Source organism: Mercenaria mercenaria, chromosome 19 (genome assembly GCF_021730395.1).
Source record: "Mercenaria mercenaria strain notata chromosome 19, MADL_Memer_1, whole genome shotgun sequence".
Classification (NCBI taxonomy): Eukaryota; Metazoa; Mollusca; class Bivalvia; order Venerida; family Veneridae; genus Mercenaria; species Mercenaria mercenaria.
The window spans coordinates 40,720,458-40,746,742 of record NC_069379.1 but is presented as its reverse complement, the minus strand read 5'-3'; the positions used below and the strand labels follow the sequence as shown (position 1 = coordinate 40,746,742).

Here is a 26,285-nt window from a genome sequence, read left to right as displayed (position 1 = left end):
AATGCTATATGGTAAATATAACTCAATAGAAGGTCTATGATAATATAGAAATTTCAATGTGGGCCCACAAAACACGAACAGGAAAAATACAAAACTACGCTGTTATATCAGACGTTTCACATAAAGTTCCGACAATTCCTTCTTATCAAAAAAGAAAGAAAGGAAAGAAATTGATACCATTTTTTTATTTTAAAACCCGGTTTAAAATCGGCATAAGGATGTAACATGATAAAACGTGTATGAAATTTAGGCATACCTTTTCGTTAATAAAAATTCGATTGATTATCTACACTTTAATAAGCAAGTTAAATGTTTAACAGCGTAATATACAATTGATTTAAAATTTAGCTTGAATAAGAAAATCTATAAGGCCCTAAGAAACATAAAAAGCCACCCAGCAAATTAATATCAGACTCTGTCTGATTGAGTTAAAGAAATGTACAACACTCCCTAAGCCTCCATCCCACCAAGCACGAAATAAGTGAAATCATAGTAAAAATCAATGGACTAATGAAACTTAAAGGATGCCATATTACTATAACTAACATGCGTTTTCATAAAAAAAATATTATATACCGTAGCGGTCAGAATGAGACTTCGCGACGGAACACCAACAAATAGCCAACCCCTCCATGATTGATATTTGTAATCACCCTATTACTGATCCTGTGCAGATATTACGTTTCCAGTAAGAGCCGTTTCCATATACATGTATATTCTTTATAAAATGAAATAGTTATGTAACAGCGGGCAGTTAACCTAACCAGTGTTCCTGGATTATGTACCAGTATAAACTGTCAACTTCCAACACGAATTATAGGTGAAGGACGCATGATTTTAGACACAATGTCTTTTATCAAATCGTCACCGAGAACATACGCAACGCCCGGGGATCGAACTCACTACCATGCGATCCGTAGACCTATGCACTCCCCATTGAGCTATGCGGGCGGGTGTAATGTATCTCCTAAGGGCGGTTTTTCCTGTAACATTTTCTCTCGGAAATATCATATCAAAATTTCACTTCTGTGACCTTGTATTACTATACATACTTAAACCGGGTTTATCTCACCAAATGCAACATTCTCTTTTAGTTGTTCTATCAAAACGTCAGAAATATGTTTCAATGAAATTTTAGAAAAAAAAAAACACCTTAATTTGTATATTTGCCGCCATTCAAAATGATAAAATAGCGTTCCATATACTGCTCGCTATTGAGCTAGACCTCATGGCTTCCATTCCGGTTCCTTAGTGCTGTTAAAATGTAGTATTTCATAAGCACTTTTTGTCGATACGAGAAACTGAAATGTCTATTTCCGTTTTAATTTGGGTTGGCTTTATAATTCTCGGATAGACAATATCCACTATCACGCTAAAATGCATGCCATATGCATAATATTATACACTGTAAACATCGAGCATAAGCCTTTGAAAAAGCAGTTTTCATTTCTAACTCACAGAGAAATGAATTGTTTTAGGGTGAGATTATCGGATCACTAATTTGTCCGTCATCCGTCCATTAACATTATTTGTTCTTTTCGTTCATTTTCTTTGCGATGGGAAAATATTTACGTAAGAACTCAATGTCACGGAAACCCTGTATAATCTTTAACATGAAAGTTAAACATGAAACATTTATCAAAATTGCTCATATTTAACATAACAAGATGTAATCATGTAATAATGTAATTATTGTACAATTAATACTGACATTAATCCATCTCCACTTGTCAAAATACGAGGCAGCACTATGGGAACAAACTGGTATCTATATGGTATACTGTATGCTGTGGTGATAAGCTGGTGTGAGAAAGATATCGGATACAGTCATGCTAGAATGAATACTCTAGAGTAGCTTCAAAAGATAGATGTGAACTGTTATTTCAATTTGGAAGGAGTATTATTATACAAGAAGAATTCTTACAGGAAAATATTCTAAAATAAGTGCTTCTTGTTTTAGACGAAATACTGAAGTCTACGATTGTGCGTTTCGTTGTTCCAGCGTTTGGTTTTGTGAATTTGTAGTGTTTTATACTGTTTATTTCCAGTGTATTTTTTTACGAAATTATATTTGCTCTTACGTCGCAATAAAGGGACTGAATACAGGCATAAATGAGTTTCCATTTGTGCAATTTTTTCGTTGTTGCAACAGTTCTAGCTAGGCCATGTTGTTTCATGGAAATAAAATTAGGAGTGATCCTACCTGAAGTGTCTAGTTATCCATGGAGCATTAAGTATGTGATGCCAGCAATCGAAATGGCGGTTGAAAGCGTTCAACGTGACATTGTACCGGAACATAGAGTGTTCACTTATGTGAAGGATTCAGAATGCTCAGCGACTATGGGAGCATTAGCAGCCATGGATTTATACAAAGATAAACACGTCCATGTTCTCTTTGGACCAGTTTGTCCATATGCTGTAGCACCTGTAGCGAGATTTAGCCCGCACTGGAATATACCTGTTATTACAGCTGGTGCAAGCGCATATGACTTTGACTATAAATTTAAATTCAAGCTGCTTACTCGAGTTCATGAAACATATTCGAAAGAAGCTGATGCCATCATCAAACTCGCAACCCAATTCAACTTGACAAAGTTTGGCCTGTTGTATGAAAAATATGGAAGGTCTGCATCAGGATATTCCGACTGTTTTTACAGAATATCAGCAATCCACTTTAAAATCAAGGAAATATTTCCCTGGTATGAAATATTTTTTAGGGATCTTTCTTCAAACACAGATTTTGATGACATTCTTCAGTCAGCATCACAAAATGCAAGAGGTAAGTTTCTTACTATTCAGTACCGGTAACATTATGTGTACTGTTTGGTCATGAATTCTGATTTTATTAACATTTCTCTGTGTTCAAAATATTATATATAGTATTTATACAAGTTTATGTGAGTGAAAACAATAAAGAAGGCAATATCCGCTCAAATATGTTTCACAATGAAACCGCAAATTAAACACCAATAAGGAACTCCCTTCTCCTAGAAACATTCCTTCTCAGATTATTAACGCCTCTGTAGCTTGGTTGTGGAGCTCCTGCCTCGAGTGCACGCGGTTGTGTGTGTTTGCTCCCTGTCCGCGACATACCAGTGCTGTGAGATATGGTACTAATAGGTACAAAGTTAAGTCCTATCAGATCGGTGTCATTATAATTTGACTTGATGGGTATCATGTCACGTGTCAACGGCGTGGTCTTCCACTGAGTCAGCACTATAAAATTTGTGCACCTCTTCTTTATATTACTGAAACTATTCCAATGCTTAGCTATTGCAACAGCTGGAGAATGTATTGTCTGTGGCAAATCAATCTCTCCCATACTTTACATATAAATTTTATTTGTTTTGTAATTGTGTTGGCCACTGTAATTCCAAACCACCCATGCATCATGAAAATATAGCGGTGTATAGATAAAAGGCCCTGATGAAAGCAGAAATGTATGGTTAAGTTATTTTTCTGTAACACCTTTTTAAACTGTTTCTAGTTATTCAAAGGTATGTGCACTACTTGATGCATTAAATACTTGAAAATTACACGCCATGCAGGATGACTTCAGACTGCTTTCATAACGTCACGTCTCAAAATGCCTTCGGTGACATACTGAAAAACATGTTAGCTCTTCAAATAAAAATAATTACTTCCAATTTACAGATTTGAAAGGTAAATGAACGTTCTTTATGAATATTTCATTATCTCAATTGTGAATTATCTTTTGTCGCTTATAACAGTCTCCGGATTTAGTTTGCAAATCCGGAATTTTCGCAAACTCAGCTACCTTTTATCTTTGACTTTTATGTGATCTTTTGACACCTAACAATAGTTCGGGTCTCATAGAGAAATAATTGGCCATTTTCTTTCAAATATCTCAAACAACGAACTCTTGGGACGGCTTCAAAGCTGGTCCTCCCATGGGAGTATTTTTTTCTCCCGCGGGGTTTTCGCTATCCCATTGGAGGTCTAATCGGAGGTTTTCTCCCACTTTAAGAATTGCGGGAGAAATACCCCATTGGGTTTTAACAAAATTTCTGAAATTCATTGTTTATCGCTGGTAAGTATTTCTTAGTCTTTACTGTCTTGTTGTTTCTATATTAGACCTGAAAATAAGCGTTTTGAAAATCTCCCACTGGAGGTTTCCTCCCACATGTGATACTGGCGAACTCCAGCGGGAGAGTTCACCTGCGGGAGAATTTCTCCTGTTTTGAAAATGGGGTTATTCTCCTGTTTTGAAAATGGGGTTATTCCCCCATTTATTCTTACTTTCATATATAGAATATGTTCTTGGTAGTTTACGCAACAATTTGTGATTAGAACTGATTTTCTTAAAATAATAATAACAACAACACCAACAACAATAATAATATTAATAATAAATAATAATAATAATAAAAATAACAACAATGATAATAATAATAACAAGAACTCTAAATGCTTATTTTCGTGTAAAGTTATTTATGCTTATAAGAGATCTCACCTCAATTAAATGTATGCTAGTTATCTTCTATTAGAGGTAATAAATATCTTAACGCGCACCGAAATAGCCTGCGGGCGGGTTTACAGCTTCTGCAGGAATTCACCCGTGACGTTTTCTCTTGTTACCTGTATGGTCAAAATTAAGATTTTCGTTAGTGTTTGCTAAGCCTCAGTTCTTTATGTCAGATTGTTTCTACGCTTTTACTGAAAACTCTGTGCAGCCGCATCGTTTTATCTTACTTAGCGGGATTTTTTTGGCAGTCAACTCTTAATTTTCAGTCTGCTTTTCAAGTTTGAATTTCGTTTCATTCAGGCCTGCTGTTGTTTTTTCTTTGCTTTTCCTTTTTCAAAATAGCTTAACCTTGGTTTCTATTTTTATATCTTAATATTTCATTTTTACATCAGTATATTGTACTGTTAATAAAAAATACGTTTGTAGTTTGTTTAGTTAGCTTTACATGTTCATTTCTAAAGAAACTTTAATTAAACAGAACTAACATTAACAATTGTATAAAACTAATACTGTACGAAAAACATTAATCATTAAATGATTTTCAATGAGCAAATAAGTTACGTTTACGGTATTATTATTCTTTGCTGACTTAATTTTGATTTCGGACAAATGTGCAGCTGATAAATAAGCTTATTGTGCAATTTTTCACCATGTTATAAATATTCGCAATCATTGTACTTTTAAACGATAACAAAATTAAAAACAGGCAATGTCCTTGACACATCCTTGAATGTTAATCAATATGAATATCAGCAAGTGACCACAATACAGTAACTGAATATATGAAAGATCAATGTTTTCCAAAAATAGTTTTTCTTTGATATTCTTTTACTTCTGTGACCTTACAAACAATAAGATTAAAACAGTGAAATAAATATAAATGTCTATTTTTCAAAATTTATTTGTCCGTTTCCGTTTCTCTGTCTTTTAGAGGTATATGTCGCAATTAAACTGACTGCTAGTTTTCTTTGTATATTTTCGGTTTAATCCCGTTTTTCAACATTATTTCATATAAGTAACGACAGGCATAATATTGTCAATAGGTTAGTGCTAATCCTTTTAATCACAACATGAAGCAAACGGCTAACCCATTGATCGAATTCATGACTAAAAATCCACACTTGCCTTATCGGAGCGGCTAAATATGAGAGGGGTGAGCAGCTACATCTACGAAGATTCAAATCACACATTAATCTGTAGATCGCATTTATACGGAAATCCGTTAGGGTCATCACCTTTGAATGTGTTCATCTGAAACGCGATATATGATAGTACGATGATGAAAACGCGAAATAACGAAACTACGATAACGAAAACGCGACAACATGATGTTAAATACGCGATACTACGATAACGAAAACGCCAAAATACGATAGTACGATGATGATAATGTGATATACTGTCGCGTTTTCACCATTGCACTGTGGCGTTTTCGTTATCATCATCGTACTATCGCGTTATCATCATCGTACTGTCGCGTTATTACCTTCGTACTGTTGCGTTGACACCATCGTACTGTCGCATCATCATTATGGCATCACCACTTTCCGGTGCACATGTGCATGCTCAAAATTAAAAGATTAGAAGTTATGCTTTTAGAACTACAGCCCCCGCCCTCAAGATAGTGCAGATTCGAACCCGGGTCCTCATGTATGAAAATCATGATTTTTATTGATGATCTCCACTAGCTACAGGTGCCAGTTAGCCAAAAGCAACATAATTAACTATTCATTTTGTATTGGCAACGTAAGAGACATTTACAGAAAATGAATTTAAGAAGGCGAACAAGTTCAAAAGGCTTTGAAAATATAATTTGACTGCATTTCTCATTCCTGTAAAATCATGAATAAAATTTCTGATTAAAGGATATTAACCCTGTCACTTTTGGTTGTTAACCGCTTTACTTTTTATTTTGACATGTGAAAACTGAAAATGAAATGCTATGTATTTGTGAAGAAAATCACCAGACGTTGATGCATTAAAATGAAAATATGTGCCATGCAAACTGCAAAAAAAAATTCTTCAAATATTTACGATACTCCGATTTCAGCGTGGTTATGCGTCTTATGGAATTCAACATCGATAACTTGAGTTTTACAAGACATGTATTTGCTTGAATTTTATTTTCAGTGTAGAAATAAAAGCCATCATATTTGTGAAAACATTCATCGAAATATTTGGAAATATTCATGTTAGACACAAAAATACTCTCTGATCATGGTACAATATGACATTCTCTTTTGTTGTTATTAATCTTGTACAACATAGAAAACTCATAGCGATTGACCTGCAGAGTGTTTGCAAAATAACATATTTGGTTTTACCTGAAAAACGTTATACAACCCATGAACCATCAACAGAAATCATTTTGAATTTTAACAGTACCAAATTAAAATGACAAATAGTAACCAGAACTCTGCTGGGGGGATTCTTCTATGCACATAGGCACGATGGTGAAAACGCGACTGTACGATCGTACTATCGCATGGTCGCGTTTTCGTCATCGTGTTGTCGTGTTTTCGTTATCAAAGTTTGGTGATTTCGCGTTTTCATCTTCGTACCATCGAGTATCACGTTTCAGATGAACACATTCAAAGGCGATGGCCCTAACGGAATTCCGTACATTTAACGTTTTTATGTCGCTTTTTGCGGCTAAGTAATTGTGTATTCGAAAGCTGATTTTTTTTTCACAAAACTCACCAATGGCATGTGTGCGACTCATTTTTGTGTCCTTATTTTCAACATTATGTAAAAAAAAATATGTTAATATTGATATGACTCAGATAAATCCATATTGTACTAGTATTTGGATTAATCGCCCCAAAATGTTTATTTTTGAAATATACTTTGAATGTGAATAATGTTTGTAAAGCGAGAGAAAGAAGAAATCCATAGTTTTGTTGGAGAGAAGATTGAAAAATATCATAGCTCCATGTTCTATGTTACTGCTTCGCCTCCATCAAAACAGAATATTTGTGCAGCACAAAAAAAGACAAGTCAACGCCGCGAACAACAGTATTATTTATCAAGTTAAAATGGGATCGGGTATCAGAAGAGCAGATAATTATTTACTATTGATTTAATATAATCTGTTTTCATTTCAACATAATTTATTTCCTTTTCAATCACAGTCGTAACTAAGTTTCTTGAAAGGAATATGAGCCGGAAAATTTAAATACGTCAAAATCTTTTATTTCTCTTTAGATAATTATCTTTCACTTGCGCAATGACTGTGGGATATTAGGTAATGCGCGTTCCTTACTTAGTGATCATACGACACCAGACCGACTGTGTAGCACCGACCAATATACGACGTAATAAAATATAACAGATCACGGCAAATAGAATATTTCGCTTTCTAAACCCTGTCTTATTTACACTACCTTACGTTTAAGTTTTCAACGTATTCAGAATTTTTTAAACATACCAATAAACTTAAGTTTAATTTCTTTACTCCATTAACAAGAAAACTATATATCAATCATCTTAACCTATATAATGCTGGACACGGCTGATTCTGCCTTTGCGACCAGTGTAGATCATGATCAGCCTGCACATCGGTGCAGTTTGATCAAGATCTGCGCTGTTCGGAATTCAGTCAGCGTTCCCTTGTAACAGTGACTAGTGCCGTCCAAATTGAAATTGGGACAAGTTCATTATAGCAATTTAGCATAGTAAGGGTAAAACTGTATATCTCAACATTTTGAGAGACTTCAAAATTAAGTTGACCTCCTTTTGAATATTGTTACTCTTTTCATGAAAACAAAAGTTCATGAAGTACATAGGGGCGGGAGAGTAGGGGCTGGGGGTAGGCAGAGAAGAAACAATCAGTTCCACCGAGTTACCTGAAACAATGCCTACAAAATGTTTGCTTTGCATTTCATGCATTCACATTTACAAACAGAAACTGACTTTTTCCGGTCAGCTATGTTTTGATGTATTTTGTGAATATGTGTTTCATGCTGCAAACTGTTCTCCTTGAATACGGAAATTATTTTTAATAATTCATAATACAGGGTGAGTAAATAAATCATAAAAACGGCAACATTACTATTTTACTATATACTAAAGATAAATTATCTCCAAGCGTTTGACGCCGTAAATAATTCCAGTGTGTTAAAAGCAGCGTGTATTTTGCGAATCCCTTAAAATGTAATATTTACAGCTGTCTCATCAACATTTAGATTGTAGAAACATATTTAAACGATATTGGTTCAACGCCAATAAAACACAGCTTGGCCCTTTATATTATACCACTCCCATTCATTTGCACAAAGTTAAAACAGCCAATCAGATACAAAGGAGAAAGATAAGTCACACCTACAGGCATGACTTAATATGTAAAATATACCCTCTTATACTTGCGCATTGTTTCAACAATAAAAGAATATTCAATTCGACACAAATTTTCCGAAATGAGCTTGGTTATTGTCTAGGTTATGTTGTCAGTAAATTTATATAAAATAATGCGGCAATTAGAAATATATGAATAAACATTAAATATTATGTAATATTTATCCAGAGAATTATTGAAATATTTGAGCGAAATGTGTTTTGGAAGTACCAAGACGAAATTGTCATATTAGAATGGATCAGATATGCAAAATTTGGGAAAATAAATGAAAAACTTCAAAGTAAATAGAAAATTAATTTATTATATAAAAATACCCGGAGTAATATTTTGTTGCTCATGTTGGTATTATTATATCCAGCTGTCCTTAAGGCAAAAAAAAAAAAAAATGAAAGAAAGAAAAGAAAAGAAACAGCTATACGTTTTAACACAAATGCTGCGGTCAGATCTTTTAAAGATATATACAAGTGTGTCAGAAGTTTATTGCTTTTAAATTGTTTGGATCTTTGCTTTTTTTTCTAAAATCCGTCTGTTATAAAAGTGCTTATTGCGAACATACTTAAGAAGGGATGGCCGTTATTTAATTTCCGCGAAAATGTTAAATTAACTGGTATTTCGGTGTCGTTCTTCATTTCGGTCCTTGAATTATAAAAAAAACCCATAAATTAAATGGTAGTTATAACGAACTTTCAAGATGTAAAATCTGATTCGTTGTAAAATATATAAAAAATTCCAGTTATTTTTACACAGACCACCAAAATATACATTGACTAAAATTGTTTCGTGAATTACCATGCATAAGAGAGACGTTATTATTATTATTATTATTCTCAGTCTCAATTCCTACAAGACCAACGCACAAACTCGCGACTTACTATGCAAGTTATATTCACTCTATAGAAACTTGTCCCAGGTATTTCTTTCATATGAGATAACTCCTGAAACTACTCAAATATTTATCATCCTTCAAAATATATGCTATAATGAGAGCTAAGAAAATATACAGAAATGAATGATATTAAAAGAACAAGAGCGATAAGAGAGTGTCTGATCAGTAACAAGATTAGTGAAATAAATTTAATACATAACATTATTGTATTATTTTTATTCAGTAATTTACTGATATACAACGGTTGATTTTAATCCCAGGAATATAACGTTCACTGTTCCAAACAGAATGATTTTCGTTTTTACTGCCACAGATCCAAACTTGAATTCTGAAAAGTGTATGAATTTAAAAAAAAGTTGGATTTTCCCGTAAAGTATTTATCAGTAAAGTCTGCAATAGCAAATAGAATTTGAATTTCGCTCCATGGTATTCAAATATAAAGGAAATAAAAAAAAATAATATGAAACAAGGCACTGCCTCAATAGGGATTTAAAGGTAGATTTTGTAATAAAAAATACTGCCCATGCGCATGACATTGCGGTTTGGACAAGTTATATGGACGCTTATTAAGCACAAGGAAAAGGCGTATTATTCCAAAAATCCGAAGTCAGACGCTCTGTGCACGTGTCGGAAGGACACATTTTTAATTCCTTCGATAGTATATCTCATTCGGTATCTACCGTATGTTACTGTAGAGGGATCGATCTGGATTTTCGTCGCTTCGGTTGGATCGATTCCCTATTTATTTTTTTCTAGTTTCAGCACCCTACTGTTATGAATTTGTGTATGACGTTTTCAAATGCGCATCGACCACTTCGGGTACGGGAGGTCGTGGGTTCGATCCCCGGCCACGTCATACCAAAGACGTGAAAATGGTACCAGTAGTTCCCTTGCTTGGCGCTCAGCATTAAAAGTGGCTTCATTCTCTTATACCCTCTTGACGGTGGATTCAATCAGGAATGAGGTGTCGAGAGTGATTAATGTAAGTTGTAGAACTTGCTTTACAAATGACCAAAAATAAATAATGTATAAACTAAATGCGCATCACGCTGTGTAATCAAGAAAAAAAAAAAAGAAAAAAGAATAAGTACGATCGAATTTCAAACATGTTTTTATTTCTTTTCACACTAAACTTGCGTGTTAGCGAAAATATTGCATCTGATGTCCACACAATGAGAAATATTTCCATTTAAGACAAATATTCCTTATACCGTAACACTTAATTAGATAAGAGTCTCAAGGGACATTAAAATCTTATCTGTCATATGACATAACAATGTAATAAAAATGTCATACACACTCTTTAAATATTCAACATCATACACCAGTCCGAACTGCGCATCAGGTCATAAATGCCCCGCTGTCATGACATAGTCATTTTAAATCGGATTAGTGCGAGAGAACATACAGGCTCTGATTAAGGACTTAATGCAGGTTTGTAGTTTTTAACCGTTTGTTGCATATTTATTGTATTTTGAGAAGCTTTATAAACGAAGCAGAACGGAGAAACAGGATTAAAAAAGTACAGAACAGACATTTTATAATATTTAACTTGAACATTAATTTTACAGTTCATCATCTATTGTGCTTTTTTTAACCCGTTAAATGTGATTGTGCGTTCGGAATCATAATATTCGGCCCAACTTGGGAAGAAGGTAGTTTACCGTTGCAACTCTTGAAATAATGCAGAAATTTTACATTCTTCTTGTATTTTCACGAATAGTTATCTATTATTTTCACAAACTTTTTAGAAATGAATATGTTGAAAAACATTCACCAGGCCCCAGTTTCACAAAAAAACCTTAAGTAATTACATAGTTAAGTCTGTTATTTTAAGATTATGCTATTGCTTAAGCTGTTGTTATCTAATGTTGATTTTTTTTCTATACCAATGTATTTATAGCTAAATTAAAGTATGGTTAGTAGTACTTGTCTGCAATACTTATTTCAGTCACGCAAATACGATATTTCTATTTAAGCACGAGATAACGAACTTAAGGTGTTTTTTTTTTAAATAAGAAATAAACATTGCACGCGATATCTAGTATTGTTATACTTCATTTTCTATAAAATTAAGAATTGTTGTGTTTTGATCTAGGAAAAAGTCAACATTGAAGACGCATAAAATGCAAAAACAAGCATTTCAAATAACACACTTAGCTAAGCAATTACTTCAGTTTTTTTCGTGACATTGGGGCCTGAAGTGTGAGAGAGTTGCTTTAATGATACTTTTAAAGCTGCTATTTTTCTTTCGCCGCATATGTTTAGTTGATTCGTTATTGCTTTAAAAGAATAATTTATAAATACAACCTGGATATACATGCTTATCTTGCCTCCTACAGGTTTCTTGCATTTCTATTGGTCAATAGACATCACGTGGAGACAGGATATATTCCATATCCTGCTAGTACATTTCAGATATGAATTTTGTTTTAAAAATATGGCTGCCGCTTTGTTAATTTACAAAATATTAGATTACAGCATGTAAGTAAAGGGTAGTCGGCAAGATAAAATCGTTACACAGCTTGTTGGTGACAGGATACGGGATATACGCTCTCGCCTGATATGGATTTCCTCGACAACGTATATCCCGTATCCTGTCACCAACAAGCAGTGTAACTAATAATATTTACATGTATATATATATTTTTTAAGATGAATTATACCTTGTAAAAATGGTAGATTCGTAATAATCGAATCGTAGCAATTCATTGTACTTCGTGTAATTAAATGTTCTAGCTGTTGAAATTGCACGTTTCTTTGCCTCTTCATGTAAAATCTTTCTCCAGGTTTGAAGTACATAACCCTCTAAGGTATTTCAAAGTGAAAGAAGATGAAAAATATTAATATTTAACACAAATCACTTGGCGTAACACTTTTCGTCTGTCTTATGTTTTACTCTTCGAAGTCTGCGAATTTGATAATTCTATCATTTGTAGCATGGCTGGTGTTTCCATTGTAACGCATTTTCTTTCACTTTTAAACAACTACATTTTTATATAATTATGGTAACGGGGTTTTCGACGGCTTCAATCATTTTCTTTATAAGCTAATTGAAATATTGCCGTTTAAACGGTAAAAAGTTAGCTTATGAATGAAAAATTAATGCTCAAATCACATGATTTCGAGATAAAATCTATAAATTCTGCTTAATATAAACGTCGGAGCGTTTCTGAGGTCATTTATTCATTATTTCGGCGGTATCAATTAAGAGAATCCACATAAATAAATAAACAAACACATTTTGGTTATCGTAAATTCTTACGTTTGCTTCAGTTTGGACATGCGCACATTCATATTTTACGGCTTACTGCAAGAACTACAGGTTTCTACGGTGATACAGTCAGATGATTGTGTGTTTATTTTTTTTATTTCGTCTTATTTTTTGACAAAATTTATCGATTTAATGCATTCGAACAGTGAGTGAATGTTTTTTAGTTCATGAAAATGGGAGTTTTTTCAAAAGTCGTTTTTTCAGCGCGAAATCATGTCAGAACAGTTTTTTATTGTATAGATTATTGATTTGAGTTAAAATATTTTGATTTGAAATTTTAGAAAAAAACCCACGGTTTTTTTCTCCCGTAATTGGTGAAGTGGGAGAAATCCACCCGTGGGACCTCCCATGGGTTAGCAAAAACCCCATAGGAGAAAAAAATACTCCCATGGGAGGACCAACTTTGAAAACCTCCCATGAATTCATTCTTTAACATATAAAGAAGGAAACGACCAATTATTACTCTATGGGACTAGAACTATCGTTTAATGTAAAAAAATCAGAGAAAAGTCAAAGGTAAAAGGTAGCTGAGTTTGCGAAAATTCCGGATTTGCAAACTAAATCCGGAGACTGTTTTATACAGAATTTTGCTCATGAAACGGCTCATATATTAATATATGAAATGTGATATTGTACACATTGGATTTATTTTATAAGGCTTAAGATATATTCATATGTCATACAATATGCATGATTTTGATAACTATATCACAGTTGGATAGGTTCTCTCCGCAGTAATCAAGTTATAATTTGGATAGCAAATTTATAAATGGCTTGATAGATATTCAATTAAGAAGTTTCAGAAAAAGCTAAACAGCATGCTTTAAAATGATCAAGTCAAGACTTAAGTATAATACCCAGTCTTACATGTTATATATAAGCACTTAACGGTACTTTTTTAATTGTGTTTCTTGATATGAAATTTGAGGTATTATCTCTATTCCCATTGCTGATAAGATTTTGTGTAGGCACAAACATGACAAAAGCCATAAAGTGTTGCATAAGTATGGTAATATTTATTTTTCAGAATAACCTCGTATCTATTTGAAAGCAAAGCAGAATTACGAGACGTTGGATTTCTTTTTTTTTTTTTTTTGTTAATTTAAAAGGACAGTCAAATTTTAACTTTTAAGAAATATATATATATTGACTGTATATATATATATATATATATATATATATATATATATATTTAAACTGACTGATGTGATATGAAATTCTAAACTTACACAAGAGTTGTCGGAGAACAGCAACGGTCAACTATTCAACAGCCGTGCCAATTGAAATACATATAAGTCGGAAAAAGAGCATAATTTTGTATAAACTGAAGCAAAACATAGTTATTGAACCTGTGCAATTTAAGTCAAATCTCCACTGTAAATCAGTATGTGAAGTTTCAATCCATTGTCTCAAATGGTTACTGAGACACCAGAGATTACATTTTTTTGTTTAAATACGCATGTAAAAGAACGAAAGCTACAAAGACATTATTTCGTTTTCCTTTATTGATTTGATAATTTGCAGAATTCGGTTTAGAAGAATAATAATCTACCACAGATAGGACGGCTGAGTTGTAAAGGCCGCTTACTCTCATTGATGTGGGTTTGGAACCACGCTTGTGTTGCATTCTTACCGTATATCATGCTTTTAAGACGCACTCACTCGTAGGACATGAGGCATGATATCTGAGGTTTTCAAAATAACATTGACTCCTAATAATTCAACGGTATGAGTAAAGAGGCCATTTGGCTGGCGTATGTAAGGTTGTTGGTTCTCCCCTGGTGCCTTTACGTGTCTGAATAATTCCTGGATGTGCATCTAGAGATTCCGAAAACATCAATAGCTGTAAAATGCGACACATGATATAGTATTGTGTCAATGAGACTCTAACCCTCCTCCACCCACCAAAATCAATTAACCTTACACTTAACAATGACTACAAAAAGTTTCTTTGGTGCTGTTTAATATCAGTTACTAACTTTCTTACGGTGAATACATTGAAACGTTTGTCAGTAACATACACCACAACATGAGAAAAAAAAAGATTATTACTTTTACATTAATAATCTATATTCAGTTATTGTACTGTGTGGCAGTCCTGAGTCTGTTAGAGAATTGATGATTACAGCACACGAGCTCGGCTTCGACAATGGAGAATTTGTGTTCCTCAACATCGATTCAGGAGAAAGGTAAGTCTGCTTTCAATATACTTAAGGTGAACAAACATACAAACTGGGCTTTTGCAATGACAAATATATATTCCTAAAGAAATAAAAGAATCAAATGAATGTATACAAAGTTAACGGACACAGTTCTATTGTGTCAAAGAATGAAAAATATGTGTTTCTCGACAACAAGCTAGGAGTACGGTTTGTACTCAAATGTTTGGACACGTAAGGCTGGCTTTACAATAGGTATATGTATTTCGAAACAAGGTAGGAATCATTTGAATATTCTCAAAAGTAACAAGTACAAGAGGTTGACATCTACAATCATGCAGGATATGTAATGGAAGTAAGAAACTGTTTGAATTAATCTCGAAAATAAATGACACATGAGCTCGACCTCTTAAATTGAGAATAAGTGTTTCTCACCATCGATCTAGGAGGCAAGTAAGGTTCTGTTTGAATAATCTCTAAAAATAACGGACACACGAGCTCGACTTCTACGATTGAGAATATGTGTTTAACATTGATCTAGGAGGCAAGTGTGACACTTACGAACATGTTGAATATTCTAAAATGTGTAACGGACACAGGAGTTTTGGCGTATACATCGATCTAGAAGTAAGGTAAAATTCCACTGAATATTCTCAAGGGTAACGAGTACAAGAGATCGCCTTCTTCAATCAGGAGGGTATGTGTTTCTCAATATCCATCTAAGAGGTACACTAATTGAATATTATCAAAGGTAACAAGCACTCAAGTTCGGCCTCTACAATAGGAAACATGTGTTTAAATAATCTATCTATGAGACAAGTAAGACACAATTTTAATATTTTCGCTCGATATCCTCGTCCAGTTTCGAAACAATGGCAAGATATTATCAAAGGTAACGAGTGCACGTGCTCGGCCTCTACAAAAGGGAAAATGAGTTTCTCATCATCAATCTAGGAGGTTAGTAAGACTTCATTTGAATTTTGTTTTTCCTTTTTATTTTATGTGTCATTATTCATTGCACTGACTGCGAAATGTTGTTTAAACAAGTCTGAAGTATTAATGCTTTTACGCTGATACTTTGGTTGTTTAGTTTAAAACAGCTTTCTTCAACGTCTCTTTTTCACGACATAATTCATTTATATTATTTCCCCTCTTGCTTCTTTTGAGAAAAATCTTATTGATTCAAAAGAATCTAGTTTGAGTTTGACATAAAATTTGAAACAAACCTAAATTAAGATTTTGACTTATATATTCTTATTTAGATATATACTATATAACTGAACATTACTTGTGTAATACGTAACTTCATTACACTTCAAAATTCTTTATACTAAAATTTGAATGACACATTTTTATTAATACTTGTAAATATCAAATGACTACTATATGATATTTCAGTGAAAACGAATTTGATTTGCCTTGGTATAGAGAAGAGGATACAGTGGAAAGGAACAATAAAGCCAGAAATGCTTACGAGGCCCTAATGCTAATATCACTACGCAAACAAAAGAGTCCTGAATATAGTAGTTTCAGCAACGAAGTCAAGCTTAGATCAAAACTACGTTACCAAAACTTTACCTCCTACGAAGGGGAGGTGAGTGAATTTTGTTTTACATTCGTATAAAAAGCCAAGTACAAATTCTAACAGGTGAATCTACATTTAAAATACACAGCCGCACGTTGAAATTTAAGAATGTGAATCTGTACACACGTACACGATTACTGAGCACATGTACACATTAACATAAATGCCTTTTCTAATCGATGTGTATAACTCATTATTTCTTAGTTTTTGAGTTTACACACGCATAAATGAAACATTTGTGAGACAGTAGAATATCACCCAGATGTTTGGTTGATCTATTGACAGTAAGAACGGCGTAGTCGAGATTAGTCTGTGTGAATGACATAATACTAGAAGTATGTGCAGTTAATAGATAAAACATACTAATCATAACGCAATAACGTTTTCTCGCCCATTACAGTTATAATTTTGACGTCTGTTTGCAGGTAAACAGTTATGTCGGTGCATTCCATGATGCAGTAGTACTATATGCACTTGCCTTAAACGAGACGATCGAAGCTGGCGAATCAATCACTGATGGTTCAGCAGTAACACGACGAATGTGGAACAAAACAATTAACGGTAAAGTGTTTCTTATATTAAACAATATTATAGATTAGTAAAGGGCGATTCCTCTTGAATAATATTGGTATTCTCGATCTATAAAACACAAAGAAAGATCGAATATGGACAGCCAGGGTCCCGGAACACAGCCAAAAGCTGCGTATATATGTATAGACATAGAAAACGTTCATATTGAATACTTTTCTATTTATATTATCATGATTATGCGCAAATGGTTCTCACAAATTTGATCAAAACTAATGAATGACAAATTCGATTGTAACAAAACTTTTATGTTTTTCACCAATGCCCTTTGATCGCAAGACATTAAATAATTAAACATTCTTATGTTAAATGTAAACATAAATAGTGAAAGACTTGTATTTCCTCAGCGTCTGTAACATCTGCAAAGGCTGTGAAAAGAATTACTGTACTCTGGCAGAGTGTTTGTATATTCCACGTACTCAATCCATCCGAGTATGATATCGTTTGCTTTCAAGGTGTTACATTATATGTTTCCAGTATTCTTGTTTTAAGACATTTTATCATAGAAATTCTTTATAACAGCACACTATTATAAAAGCCCGCCCGATTAGCTCAGTAGGTAAGAGCGTTGGTCTACGGATCGCGGGGTCGCGAGTTCGATCCTCGGGCGGGGCGTATGTTCTCCGTGACTATTTGATAAACGACATTGTGTCTGAAATCATTAGTCCTACACCTCTGATAATTCATGTGGGGAAGTTGGCAGTTACTTGCGGAGAACAGGTTTGTACTGGTACAGAACCCAGGAACACTGGTTAGGCTAACTGCCCGCCGTTACATGACTGAAATACTGTTGAAAAACGGCGTTAAACCCAAAACAAACAAACAAACAAACAAATAACAGCACACTATTATATAAACGGTTGTTTTGATACGGCTCTGTAAATATTTCTGACTTCTATAAAATGATAGATGCTATATCTATAGGTAGACAAACAAACAGACAACATACACCTTTCGTTGCTTATTTCACTGAGAAAAAATGACGTAAACTAAATGAAAAATAAATTGTGCCAGAATAATTAGGAATTTTCTTCAATTATTTAATTTTCCCACATGAACGTTTCATATGTACGTGTGGATAATGGATTCTGACAATTTTATTTTAGGTATCACAGGTGCTGTGACTATAGACGAAAAAGGTGACAGAATAATGGATTATTCACTTCTAGATATGGACCCAAATACAGGGAAATTTCAGGTTATATATAAAAACCTAAAATTGTCTGCATCAATATTATTACTTATATAAAGTTTTTCAAAGAACAAGTTAAAACCTAGATCTGACATTTAAAATTTCCAAGAATGAATGACTACTCCATTGTAGACACCTAAGAGTGTAAATACTACGCTAATTCGAGGTCGTAAGATCATGCCTACACCTGCTTACCTTATCGACAACAGTTGAAAACTTAGTTGTACCCCCCGACAACAAAGTTGTAAGGGGGTATACTGCTTTCAGGTTGTCTGTCTGCCTGTCCGTCCGTCTATATGTCCGTCCGCCTGTCTGTCCGTAGAAACAATCTTGTGCGCTCCATCTTTCCTCATACCCTTGACACAATTTAATGAAACTTCACACAAGTCATCAGTAACAACAGTAGCTGTGCTTGGGGCATGTTAGGTTCTTTCAGAAAAAAAACTGCAGAGTTACGGGACTTTGTTTTTTGTTACTATACTATATACATAGACACAATCTTGTGTGCACCATCTCTTCTTATCCCCTTGACACAATTTGATGAAACTTCACACAAGTGATCAGTAACAACAGCAGCTGTGCATAGGGCATGTTAGGTTCTTTCAACAACAAAAATTGCAGATTTATGGGACTTTGATTCTTGTTAAAATACTATGTACATACAGTCTGCATATGCAATCTTGTGCGCGCTTAATCTTCCAGACCCATGCACATAATTTAAGGAAACTTCACACAAGTGATCAGTACCAACCCTAGTTGTGCATGGTGTATGTTACGTTCTTTTAGATAAATATTCTGCATAGTTATGTGACTTTGTGTTTTGTTACTATACTGTATACATACAGTCTGTATACATACAGTCTTGTGTGTGTCAGATTGCAATGTACTGTGTCAGTGCATGTGTGGGGTACATTCATCACCTTTAGTGATAGCTCTAGTTTCCTTAAGGTTTCGAAGTAGGCGTTGAGAAACAAAAATCAAACAACACCAAATCATAGAAAGAAAGAGTTGTTTTGACATGAAATTTGAACAGCATGTAAACATGTATATTACTTTACGACACAAGTGTCAGTATACTGATGTAAACATCAAATTCCAGAAAAGGACTGCCTAAAGGAGCTCCACGTCCGGACAGTTAAACGCCTTTAAAAACACCGTTTTCAAAGCTACACATGTTTCATAAAGTATAATATATTCACAAACATGTTTATTTTAGATTTAGTATTCTTCCATTCTCCGAATATAAAATTTTGGTTCAGAAAATATTTAAAATACGTTTTGAAGGCATCGTTTAATTTAAGGTCTATTTTATCAGGTTGTTCTAAATTACGTAGGACAATCGAAAGAGGTCGTGCCTGAACCTGGTACTCGAATACACTGGGGAGCTGATTATGACAATGTCCCTTCAGGTACAACTTTGGTTTTGACAATTCAAAGTGTGAAAACAATGGTATGGTAAGCTGTGCAAAAGATGTGAAAAAGCTTATGGAATGTTCATAGTAAAATATGATATCATGTATAACATCTACTGTATATACAGTTTAATTGGGAACAAAACTACCCAAATGCATATTTTCTGGCAAATGACACTAACTGTAATCGAATGCGTCAAGCCACCTTCAAAAATGTCCCTTTTCCTGTTACTATGAGGGAGTTATCATGCTGTTGTTTTTATTACTTGCGTGTGGTTGTTGTTGTTTCTGTGCGTGCGTGCGTGCGTGCGCGCGTGTGCGTATGTGTGTGTGTGTCTTTGTCGGCGCCCCACTGTTTTGTTTCTTCTTACTTTTCTTCTTGTTTATCAGTGTATTTTAGTTGTATGTGCACTGCTGTGGTTTAGTTTACGTTGTGGGGAGACTGCGTTTTAGGAACGTTGCTTTCGCTGTTGAATATTCTTGCTATTTTCTACTTTCTTTCACACCCGACCCTTTTATCTACCCTTTCTGTATTTTTCATATATTTAAAATGTAATTGTTGCAGTTTTTTTTAAGCAACCTGTCTACAATATTTTTTTCAATTACAGCTTCTTTTTGTTGTTGGCCAACTTTTCGATGTATAGATGTATGGCTGTGTTTGGGATGCTCTGTGCTTTTGAGAAATCTACCCATACCTTTTATCTTTTGACATCCAATGTTACGGTATGATTTATACATAATACGTATTGCTCTATTTATGTCAATTAATTCATTTATCCTGATATGATTTTTGCGTGAATAATATTGACTGTATAAATATTGAGAAAAATTGCAGAAAACCCTAAACTAAGCCAGTTACTTTCTAGACGTTCGCGTAGCGTTTATATTTATGCTTAATTATGTCTAGACATTTATTTCTAACTGACAAGCATTCTATTAAATTAAATTGGATTGTACTTTCATCTGTGCCCACTGCACTAGTAAAACTCACTTACTCACATTGTGCTTGAATAAATGAAATGATCATGCTAAGCTTTAATATAGGCCATCTTCAGTCATACATTATACTTTTTGCTCATGTTTTATTAGGAGGATCAACATACACATTGAACTCAAAGTTTTCAACACGACAAACAGTGAAGACGATGTTAAAGAATGTGCAACTGACGCTTGCAAAGATCTCAGATGAAATGAAAGAACACAGTTAATTGTAACGATGACAAAGTTAATAAAAGAAGAAGATGGCTTTGACATAGATTCTTAAGCTTTTACAGTGAACATTTATAGCACACATAAACATCTTACATTGCATATTTGGATCGTTTTTTTTTTTTCGTTTTTTTTTTTTTTTTGATTTAACGTCGCACCGACACATGATAGGTCATATGGCGACTTTCCAGCTTTTAATGGTGGAGGAAGACCCCAGGTGCCCCTCCGTGCACTATTTCACCACGAGCGGGCACCTGGGTAGAACCACCGACCTTCCTTAAGCCAGCTGGATGGCTTCCGCACATGAAGAATTCAACTCCCCGAGTAAGGTTCCAATGTGTTTGATTAAAGACATTGTGTCTGAAATCATTCGTTTTCCACTACTAATTATGTGGGGAAGTTGGCACTTACTTGCGGAGAGCAGGTTAGTACTGCTGGTATAGAATCAAGGAACACTTGTTAGGTTAACTGCTCACCGTTAAATAACTAAAAAAACTGTTGAAAAACGGCGTTAAACTAAAAACAAACAAACAAATCAAATAGATGATACGTGAAATACACTATTGAAAAAACAACAACAATGAAACAAAACAACTAATTGAAGAAAAAAAAACAACAAGAACAAATAAAACCCGCACGATTTATTTAGTGAATATCATGAAATAAATAATTCTTATGGTTTATAATAGATTTTCAGACTATGGAAGAAGAACAAGCACAGGCGTTTAAAAACGCTACACGTCATTCTGCCATCAATTCCGGAGCGTTAATTAGTTGCCATCAATTTGGGAGCGTTAATTAGTAGCCATTGTCCTCATGAAAACTTTATAACAGTTTGACTCACCCAAAAATGTTACTATGTAAACTTTACCAAATATATGTATAAGAAATGTTTACTTCTATCTTTGGTTGTTTACCTGTCAATATTAACAATCACTATCTATTGTGCATGAAAAGAAAAGCGTTTATTTTCGTATATTACAAACAACATTGGTATAATAATTTGAAAGTAGATCCTTTTCGCAGGATTACATGCGCGATCTGACGTCATTCCCGAAAGAATATGATTACATTGCGTCTTTTGAACTAAACTTTAAAGAGAATATAAAATTACAACGTATTCTGCTTTTTCTGATGCTAAATGTCAAGATTGAAGCAACAAGACAAAATGATTTTTCTGTTTTGAATAGATAAAAGAAACTGTATGAATTGAATGTGGGAGGAACGTTTCGGCTCTTATTTTTTATTTATGGAAAAGATCATCAAATCCTGATATGTATTTTGGTGTTCTGATACTCGTGGAAAGGAAACCATTTATTATACTCATTAGCAGCAAGCTACTGTAACGATGTGACTACCAGGATTAAATGTTATTTCATGCGTTAATACGGGTATAAACTACATGTTAACTACTACAAATCATCCAATGATCGCTAACTTGATTGATGGATTTATTCCAGTGCTGTTTATTTTCGTTTATCTCGTGTTGGACGGCCTATGTTTTCAATTTATTTTACTTTATTATCACAGCAGCGTTGTTTGTGCCGTGTGGCGTCCATAAAAATTCTCCTCGTACTTTTAATCATAGCTGTTATATTTTGATTTCTACAGATCATTCAGCACGACATTTCTGTTGTTTGAGTGCACTGTTAAGTTTTACAGCTTGAGCATTTCGGCTTTGGTGGTTCCAATACTCCCGCTTTAAAAGCTTTGGGTATTGTTTAACCAGACCTTGGATATGGTGCCTGCTTTTTAATTTTGTCTTTTGGCAGTTTCTGTGATATACATGCTCCATAACCACAGATCCCATATCTAAGTTCCAGTTCCGCTCATTGTTTTCTCGTTTAGGATAAGGCCATTATTTTATCTTGGGACCATACGCCGCTTCTCATGGAATTGCACTCTGCATCATTGAGGGTTCCATGTGCACCGCCGTATGAATATATCTGCGGATATATCTGCGGATGTCTCTTAATTATATCCTAGTATATGTAACCTGTGTAAATGTTGAGTTCTGCTTAACCCGGGGCTAGAGGGCGTAGACGGTAGCTTGCATCCCCACTACTGTCCATGAACAGCCTCAGTCAAACCAAGCCGGTAACGTGTTCGTTTATGTCGTGTTGGACGACCAGTTATTTTCAACATTTTTACTTTATACTCGTATAAACGCTCACAAATTAGTTCATATTGTGATGTCTTACAAGCATTACATTCGCAATCTAAAATTTGAAGTTAAACGACACTCGGTTATGTAGTGTCTATGTTGTGAAACTAAACTAGCAAAAAATGCGTGACGCGAATCAGCAAGTGTTCCTTCATCTGTAGCTGTGCAGGAAAGCTTTTCTAAAACCTCCCTGAACTAGATTTGCTTAAATAAAACCACCAAAGGACAGAAACATACGATGGTAAATAAGTTTTAAAAGTATAACCATGTTAATTGATCTAAATGTCATACATAAACACCAGATAATAGATTCTGTTAAAGGTTTAATGCAGCAATCATAGTTCATTATAATTAAGCAAGTTGGTAATTTACTTCATAGCGGGATATTCAGTGCAATGTAGATAATATGTCCCGTTTTGAATTGATGTCTACGACAATAAGGTCTATGGTCAACAGTAAGCCAAAGGATATATCATGGTAAATATACATCGAAATAAATAGAAGGTCAATGATAATTTAGCAATTTCAACGTGAGCGCACAAACATAAATGGGAAATAAGTACAAAGCTATCCTGGTTTATGGGACACCTCATATAAAGTTTCAACAATTTCTTCTACTCAAATAAGAAAGAAATTGACATCATTCTTTATTTTGAAACCCGGTTTAAAATCCGAGGAAGAGCCATGCATTTTTAAACACAAAATACTACAGAGCAGTGTGTATCTGGCTGAATGGACAAATATTCAACTATTGCAATAGCGGCCTTTACTTACTGTATGGAGGTTGCAACATGTCCCATTATACTTGACCCAGTGTGATTATATTTTCTGGTTCTTTGGTATGATGAAGAATAATCATTTTTATTGTAATAGAATTCCGGTAAGGTTGTGCTAGGGGCGTGAGGGCAGTTGCAGTCATTTCTTTGCCTCTCACGAACTAAATAAAACTGCGTCTGTATTTCTTGGTTTTGTACAATACTTCCTAAATATTTTTTTTTATCCATTTTAAAGTGGTAAGAGTTGGTGGCATTGACATATGATTGCATTTATCAAAACAGCCACATTAAAGATTTTCATCTTTCTCTAATGACTTAAACATGATAGAAAACAGCTTGGTTAAGTATTCAAACTAACATTTATGTTGAGCTTTAATCACATTAAATGTCAGATGTATGAAAGCAATTTGTTACTCAGACATTACATATTTTAACTTCCATTATATGTAGAAAAGAAAACTATCAGTACTGTTTATGCGCACAAATATGTTTCTTTCATTTTTTATTTTATGTTCACATAGATATCTGGTAGTAACTGTTAATTTTTCAAATATGAAATGTTGTCATATTTTTCTTTAATACAATTTAATTTATTAATTAATTGATGAATTATCTCAATTTTAATGAACAAGGTAGATGTTTAACAACATAATACACAACTCAGTTCAGTTTAAATAGGAAAATATATAAGAACACTTAAGAAACATAGAACGCCACCCAGCAAAATATTTTGTCAGACTCGGTTTGATTGGGTTCATGAAAATTGCAACACCCCTTAGCCCCCATCCTGCCAAGCACGAGATACGCAGAATAATATTATAGTAAAATTAAATGGACTAATGACACTTAAAGGATGCATATAATTATAACTAAGGTGCGTTTTCATAAAAAAAATCCAATAACGTAGCGGTCAGAATGAGACCTCGCAAAGGAACACCAACAGATAGCCAACCCGTCTATGACTGATATTTGTAATCATCATATTACCTGTCCTATGCATATATTACGCTTCCAGTTGTTTGCATATATATTCTTTATAAAATGAAAAATGTTTATAGTGTTTTCACATATATCCAGATTAATTTTAGGTTACAAATCTTTCACTCATTTGAAGAATATTCTTAATCATGAAAGATGAGGAGTTGTGTATTATCTACTTTGTGTTTCTTTTGTGCTTAACGCCGTTTTCCAAAGTATTTTAAGTTATGCAATAGTGGACAGTTAACCTAACCAGTGCTCCTGGATTATGTACCGGTACAAACCTGTTCTACGCAAGTAATTGTCAGCTTCTCCCATATGAATCAGAGGTGGAGGACGAATGATTTCAGACACAATGTCTTTATCAAATCCTCAAGGGGAACATACGTCACACTTGGGGATCGAACTCACGACCATGCGACCCGTAGACTTATGCACTCCCTATTGAGCTAAGCGGGCGGGTGCAATGTATCTCCTATGGGCAGTTTTCCTGTAACATTTGCACTTAGCAATATCATATCAAAATTTCACTTCTGTGACCTTGTATTACTATACATTATCTTAACAAATGCAACATTCTCTTTCAATTGTTCTATCAAAATGTCAGAAATATATTTCAATGACATTTTAGAAATAAAACAACTTAGCTTTAATTTGTATATTTGCCGCCATTCCAAATGATAAAATAGCGTTCCATATCCTGCTCGCTATTGAGCTAGACCTTATGGCTTCCAGTCCGGTTCCTTAGTGCTGTTAAAATGTATACTTTCATAAGCATTTTGTTGTGTTTTCTTGATGGTTTTAGTTGATAAAAAACTGATATCACATGAACTTGTGAATAAAAGCGGATACTGGAAACTATTTAAAATGTCTATTTCCGTTTTAATTTGGGCTGGCTATATAATTCTCGGATAAACAGTATCCACTATCACCCTGAAATGCATGCGATATGCATATAATATTATACACCGAAAACGTCGAGCATAAGCCTTTGAAAAAGCAGTTTTCATTTTTAACTCACAGCGTAATGAATTGTTTTATGGTCAGTTATTCGGATCACCAATTTGTCCGTCATCCGTCCATTAATATTATTCGTTCTCTTCTTTCATTTCTTCTGCGATGGGAGAATATTCACGTCAGCACTTAATGTCACGTAAACACAGTTAACCTTTAGCATATAAGTTAAACATGATATATTTATCGAAATTGCTCATATTTAACA

The 26,285-nt window shown here is 34.1% G+C and overlaps 1 protein-coding gene across 1 annotated transcript; it reads left to right on the top strand.

Moving 5' to 3' along the window:
* The first annotated feature begins 1,221 nt into the window (after positions 1 to 1,221).
* On the top strand, positions 1,222 to 25,924 carry LOC128550896 (atrial natriuretic peptide receptor 1-like). Its single transcript, XM_053530904.1, has 8 exons — positions 1,222 to 2,779; positions 15,078 to 15,189; positions 16,558 to 16,753; positions 17,170 to 17,305; positions 18,439 to 18,530; positions 19,840 to 19,933; positions 20,545 to 20,659; positions 21,026 to 25,924. The coding sequence occupies exons 1-7, from the start codon at positions 2,113 to 2,115 to the stop codon at positions 20,643 to 20,645; spliced, it is 1,398 nt and encodes a 465-aa protein (XP_053386879.1). The 5' UTR covers positions 1,222 to 2,112; the 3' UTR covers positions 20,646 to 20,659; positions 21,026 to 25,924.
* Positions 25,925 to 26,285: the final 361 nt, after the last annotated feature.